This window comes from Oncorhynchus kisutch, linkage group LG11, assembly GCF_002021735.2.
Source record: "Oncorhynchus kisutch isolate 150728-3 linkage group LG11, Okis_V2, whole genome shotgun sequence".
Taxonomy (NCBI): Eukaryota; Metazoa; Chordata; class Actinopteri; order Salmoniformes; family Salmonidae; genus Oncorhynchus; species Oncorhynchus kisutch.
In genome coordinates this window covers 63,371,512-63,377,709 of record NC_034184.2, presented here as the reverse complement: position 1 = coordinate 63,377,709, position 6,198 = coordinate 63,371,512, and the positions used below count along the sequence as shown (strand labels likewise).

The window sequence follows — 6,198 nt, the reverse complement described above, 5'->3', positions numbered from 1 at the left end:
CAGAATGTTATGAAGAATGATCAGATGAATTGCAATTAATTGCCGTGCAAATGAACTGAATCCCCCAAAAACATTTCCACTGCATTTCAGCCCTACCACAAAAGGACCAGCTGACATCATGTCAGTGATTCTCTCGTTAACACAGGTGTGAGTGTTGACGAGGACAAGGCTGGAGATCACTCTGTCATGTTGATTGAGTTCGAATAACAGACTTGAAGCTTCAAAAGGAGGGTGGTGCTTGGAATCATTGTTCTTCCTCTGTCAAACATGGTTACCTGCAAGGAAACGCGTGCCGTCATCATTGCTTTGCACAAAAAGGGCTTCACGGGCAAGGATATTGCTGCCAGTAAGATTGCACCTAAATCAACCATTTTTTCGGATCATCAAGAATTTCAAGGAGAGTGGTTCAATTGTTATGAAGAAGGCTTCAGGATGCCCAAGAAAGTCCAGCAAGCGCCAGGACCACCTCCTGGGGCGGCAGGGTAGCTTAGTGGTTAGAGCATTGGACTAGTAACCGGAAGGTTGCAAGTTCAAACCCCCGAGCTGACAAGGTACAAATCTATCGTTCTGCTCCTGAACAGGCAGTTAACCCAGGCTGTCATTGAAAATAAGAATTCGTTCTTAACTGACTTGCCTAGTTAAATAAAGGTAAAATTTATTTTTAAAAGTTGATTCATTGCGGGATCGGGGAACAACCAGTACAGAGCTTGCTCAGGAATGGCAGCAGGCAGGTGTGAGTGCACGCACAGTGAGGTGAAGACTTTTGGAGGATGGCCTGGTGTCAAGAAGGGCAGCAAAGAAGCCACTTCTCTCCAGGAAAAACATCAGGGACAGACTGCAAAAGGTACAGGGATTGGACTGCTGAGGACTGGGGTAAAGTCATTTTCTCTGATGAATCCCCTTTCCGATTGTTTGGGGCATCCGGAAAAAAGCTTGTCTGGAGAAGACAAGGTGAGTGCTACCATCAGTCCTATGTCATGCCAACAGTAAAGCATCCTGAGACCATTCATGTGTGGGGTTGCTTCTTAGCCAAGGGAGTGGGTTCACTCACAATTTTGCCTAAGAACACAGCCATGAATAAAGAATGGTACTAACACATCCTCCGAGAGCAACTTCTCCCAACCATCCAGGAACAGTTTGTTGACAAACAATGCCTTTTCCAGCATGATGGAGCACCTTGCCATAAGGCAAAAGCAAAACATCGATATTTTGGGTCCATGGCCAGGAAACTCCCCAGACCTTAATCCCATTGAGAACTTGTGGACAATCCTCAATAGGCGGGTGGACAAACAAAAACCCACAAATTCTGACAAACTCCAAGCACTGATTATGCAAGAATGGGCTGCCATCAGTCCATGTGGCCCAGAAGTTAATTGACAGCATGCCAGGGCGGATTGCAGAGGTCTTGAAAAAGAAGGGTCAACACTGCAAATATTGACTATTTGCATCAACTTCATGTAATCGTAAATAAAAGCCTTTGACACTTATTTTTTTAATTTTTTTATTTTACCTTTATTTAACCAGGCAAGTCAGTTAAGAACACATTCTTATTTTCAATGACGGCCTGGGAACAGTGGGTTAACTGCCTGTTCAGGGGCAGAACGACAGATTTGTACCTTGTACAACCTTCCGGTTACTAGTCCAACGCACTAACCACTAGGCTACCCTGCCGCCCCGGCAGTATTCCATAGTAACATCTGACAAAAATATCTAAAGACACTGACGCAGCAAACTTTGTGAAAATTAATATTTGTGTCATTCTCAAAACTTTTGGCCACGACTGTACATTATCAGGAAGTTGATCCTTCCATCACATACAGTATAATAAAAATTGCATTTTTATAATTATAATTTGTAGATTATAACCCCTCTCCTCTCCCCTAGAACTCTTCCCCCGTGTTATTGCTGTAAAATAGACTGGTTTCTCTTAGCCAATTTACCTGGTCAAATGAAGACATATATTAATGTCTGTTTCATGCAAATCATTATTTCTGCTGATATCTTGGTAAACCAGGTTACACAGAACTCTGATATAGAACTACAGACACTTTCGGGTAATATACATATTGTAGGGAATACATGTTTATTTCAGTTTAATTGTATATATCAACAGCAAATAGTCTTACATTATCATATTTAATTTCACAAATAATTATATCCAATACATGTATTCACTCTTATAACATATTAATGTGTGTGTGTGTGTGTGTGTTTCCATCTTGTCCTGTGCACATGTTCTCCCCTACTACATATGAAGCTAGAGACCAGAAAACATACATACAGAGAGAAACATTACATCACTCTTGTCATCACGCAATACAATAATCAGTATTGAAGGACTGCAATTCCTACAATTGATGCATACAAACTGTACTATGGCTTGCAAACAATTTTTTAAAATGTAGACGTTAAACGAGGTTGAGGGATTACTGGTCATACCTTTCGGAGGTCCAGCACATCCTGCAGCATATAGCGGATTCTGGGGGAGGTTGTCCTATTCTTCACAATCTTCACAATCGCGTTGTAGTACTGATCCATTCTGGGCTGTGGAAGTATAGACAGGCCAAGTGAATGTAGTTGACGGATTTGTAGATCTGAATCTATTGGATTGATCTATCCAATCATTTGGAATTAAAATGCACTGTACTGTACTCATAGAAATATAACAGATCACATCAATAAATCAATACAGTGCTGTACCCTGGCCTTCTCTGAGCCCTTGCCGATGGTGGGGAGCATTATGCACAGACACTCCAGAGAGTTATCGTCGCCGTCCTTTGCAAGCTTTACAATGCAATCGTGCATAATGGCTTCTGTAAGTATCTTCAACTGGAACAACTCGCAAATGAATCTGATGTTGCCTAGAGACCGTCTGCACCACATGGCCTTGGCCTCCTCCTCCTCCCCCTGGAAGGTTTGGACAAGCTTCACAAGCTGCATCAGAGTTTTTTTAAGCACTTTATGGGAATTTAATTGGGAATAACACAATTTATTTCCACTGCAATGTAAGGAGCAAGTTCCAATGTCATATACTGTATGTCAAATATGTGTTCAGTGTGTGCTGTCTATGGAGTAACCAAGGAACATTTGCTTTAATGACACACATATTGTCGTGAATTCAGGGGGAAATCACAACCAGGGCTAGGAACTAGCAACTGTCAATCGAACCCCTTAGTTGTTAAACCAAGAGATCCAGACCTCTTTCCAAGGTCACAAGATGTCAGTTTAAGCTACTCCCTAAAATATGTTATTGTACCTTGGTGGTGGTGTCCAGCTCCTTCTGCTTTCCTCCAAAGAGCTCAGATATATTATTATAAAACTCTGACTGGCATCGATTCAGCAGTAATTTACGGAAATTCAAAATCACTCCCGGATTACATGACGTTGGCACTTTGAGCTGAAGAGTAAAAAGGATGTTACAAAAGTCAAAATGCCTGTGAATCAATGTTTTAAGTGGTCCTCACATTTGGCAAACAAGAGCTAAGACAATGGGAGACGGGCACAAACACAGTTGCAGACTTACCCTCATTAGACAGTGGCACAAGTTGGCGTAGACCGCAGAGCAGGCAGGGTGTGCAATTGCCCTCTCATATATGAGGTCAATGATGCCCTTCAGCTTGTCTTCTGTGTCAATGGTGAGCTCAGTCACTACCACCATCAACTCCCTGACGTTCTTAGGAGTCAGCCTGTCCAGGATGTGACCCATAGGGACAAACAGCTTCTGCATCTGTGGATCTTCAGCTTGCATGGTTTCCTTCAAGCCCTTTAGGAGAGATATGGGTGACATGGCAAAATAGCATTGGCAATATTCCTTTTAGAAGGTACTACAACACAACTACAGTAGGCACTTACCAGGTTCTGTTCTACTGAATCCTCACTGCCAAGATTGCCAGTTATATCTAGACCAGATCCAAAGATTAGAGAGAGATAGATATATAAGTAGAGAGAGACAGAGAGCAGAAAACTAAATACATCAATGTTGAGCCGCAGGTAGTGTCCTAGTGGAGACTGTAGACAATGTACATTTTCACTGTCTGAGCTTTGCTACCTATAGAATATACTGTACACATCCTCAGCTGTCTAGAGAATGGAATTATCTTCTACACAGAACTATCCATTAAGAGACACATTGAGTCATATTAAATAAGTACCTGTTTTAGAGACCTTCCCCAGTTCCTCTGAGCAGACATCCTCTAGTTTTTCTTTCAGTGTAGAGGTGGACATCTTAACTTTCTGAAAATATACTTCATGACCAACAGGAATCCTAGGTATGTCTTCAAATCCAAGGGGGGCGAATAGAGACTTGTAGCTCTAGATTCAAACAGAAATAAAAGAGAGATGCAGGATGGTACATATATTTCTAACATGGTTCTGAGAGTTACTAATGCTGCAGTACCTGGAGGAAATGGATGTGATCCTCTGTCTGTGTCAGCAGTATAATGTTGGCATCAATCTTCCTCAGTTCAACATTGTCCTTCTCCAGTGTATCTAGAAGTCCTTCAGTCTCGCTCACTATATCCCTCTCCTTAGCTTTGATCATCTCTCTCACCTCAGAGCTTCTTCTCTCAATGAAGCGGATCAGCTCAGTGAAGGTCCTCTCACTGTCCACCACAGCTTCCTGTGCAGAGCACTGATAGGGAATTCAGAAAGTAGAAATGTAATTGAAGCCGCCAACGTAATGTACTTGTTTACAACCTACATTGTTGCGGTTCACAACTTACCTGGTTGTAAGTTTGAATAATTCCTGAAAACATTCTGTGGTTTATTTTAGCATTGAAAATATGGCTCTACTTGAGCTCCATGAACCTGTTGCCCACAGTGAGAAACAGGTTGAGTGACTAATTTCTCTGCTAATCTAACTACAGGAGAGCCACCCGGAAATGAGCCAAGAAATGCCCCTGACATGTTTACCGACAACAGCCTGTGCTGACGAACAGTTCATTAAAAGCTTTGACTAGTACATTAGAATTCATTACATGATTTTCTGTTGATATCCTGACACACTGCAGCCACCCTCTGATTTTAGATGTTTCTCTTTGCAATGTGTTTTGTCCTTTAATGTTTCCATATTTTCCAGGTCAAAACTTACCTTGACAGAACCCATCATGTTTTGCAGGTCCAGCATCACAGTTTCCCTCTTCTTAATTTTCTGCTGACATTCCCTTTGTACCTTCCTCACCTGTTCCTGTGAATATACATATTAAACCCTATTTGGTAGTGTTAATGCTGTGACGAAAACAACAACAACAACAAGATTACACTGAAAGACAAAAGCTTTCTGGCAGTTGGGCATACCTGTTTCTTTGCCATTTCAACTGGAGCTACAACAGTTTCATGACCTCTGTGTTGATCTATAGCACACTGATAACAAATGCATTGTTGATCAGTGCAGCAGTAGACCTCCAACAGTTTGCCATGGTGAGGGCAGATCCTCTCCTTTAGTTGCGTGGAGGCTTTACACAGACTATGTTTCTTCAACGCTGTTGACTCATAGTGGAGCTGAATGTGAGTCTCGCAGTACGAGGCCAGACACACCAAACAGGACTTCACTGCTCTGTGTTGTTTACCAGTACAGATGTCACATGGCACATCTCCAGGTCCAGCATACGGCAGAGAAGGGGAAACTTCTTGTCCTGTTTTCTTCAGTTTCCCCACTAGTTCAGTTAGCATGTTGTTTCTGCTCAGGACAGGCCTTGGGGTAAAGGTCTGTCTGCATTGAGGGCAGCTGTAGATAAGCTTTTGATCATCCTGATCCCAGTGACCCTTAATACAAACTTTACAGTAGCTGTGTCCACATGGAATAGTCACCGGATCGTTCAGTAAATCCAGACAGATTGAGCAACGAAACTCACCCAGGGACACTGAAATACAGGCCTCTGCCATGGTCACTGTCATTAAAAACACTGAGAATAGTCACATTCAGTTTCACTTCTCTGAAACAGTTCTTCTTCACAACGAACTGGCAGGTGCATACACCGCCACCTACTGTACTAGAGTGTGAGTTCAGTCACAACCTATCTTTTATTTATTTAACCTTTATTTAACTAGGCAAGTCAGTTTCTTATTTACATTGACGGCCTTCCCCGGCGAAACCCTAACCCAGACGACACTGGGCCAATGTGCACTGCCCTATGGGACTCCCAATCATGGCCAGTTGTGATACAGCCTGGAATCGAACCAGGGTCTGTAGTGACGCCA

The 6,198-nt window shown here is 42.5% G+C and overlaps 1 protein-coding gene across 3 annotated transcripts; it reads right to left on the bottom strand.

The window, feature by feature from the left end:
* Positions 1-2,055: 2,055 nt before the first annotated feature.
* Positions 2,056-5,930, bottom strand: LOC109899434 (E3 ubiquitin-protein ligase TRIM47). Of its 3 annotated transcripts, none has more exons than XM_020494674.2 (10): positions 5,296-5,930; positions 5,090-5,185; positions 4,397-4,630; positions 4,152-4,311; positions 3,853-3,899; positions 3,524-3,763; positions 3,257-3,397; positions 2,701-2,934; positions 2,440-2,544; positions 2,056-2,257 (listed from the first exon to the last, which is right to left on the bottom strand). In XM_020494674.2, the coding sequence occupies exons 1-10, from the start codon at positions 5,893-5,895 to the stop codon at positions 2,246-2,248; spliced, it is 1,869 nt and encodes a 622-aa protein (XP_020350263.2). In that variant the 5' UTR covers positions 5,896-5,930; the 3' UTR covers positions 2,056-2,245. The 3 variants fall into 3 exon arrangements, with proteins under 3 accessions (XP_020350263.2, XP_031691945.1, XP_020350264.2); XM_031836085.1 differs by having other exon boundaries at positions 4,550-4,630; positions 5,296-5,924; XM_020494675.2 differs by having other exon boundaries at positions 2,701-2,907; positions 5,296-5,899.
* Between the last annotated feature and the right edge of the window lie 268 nt (positions 5,931-6,198).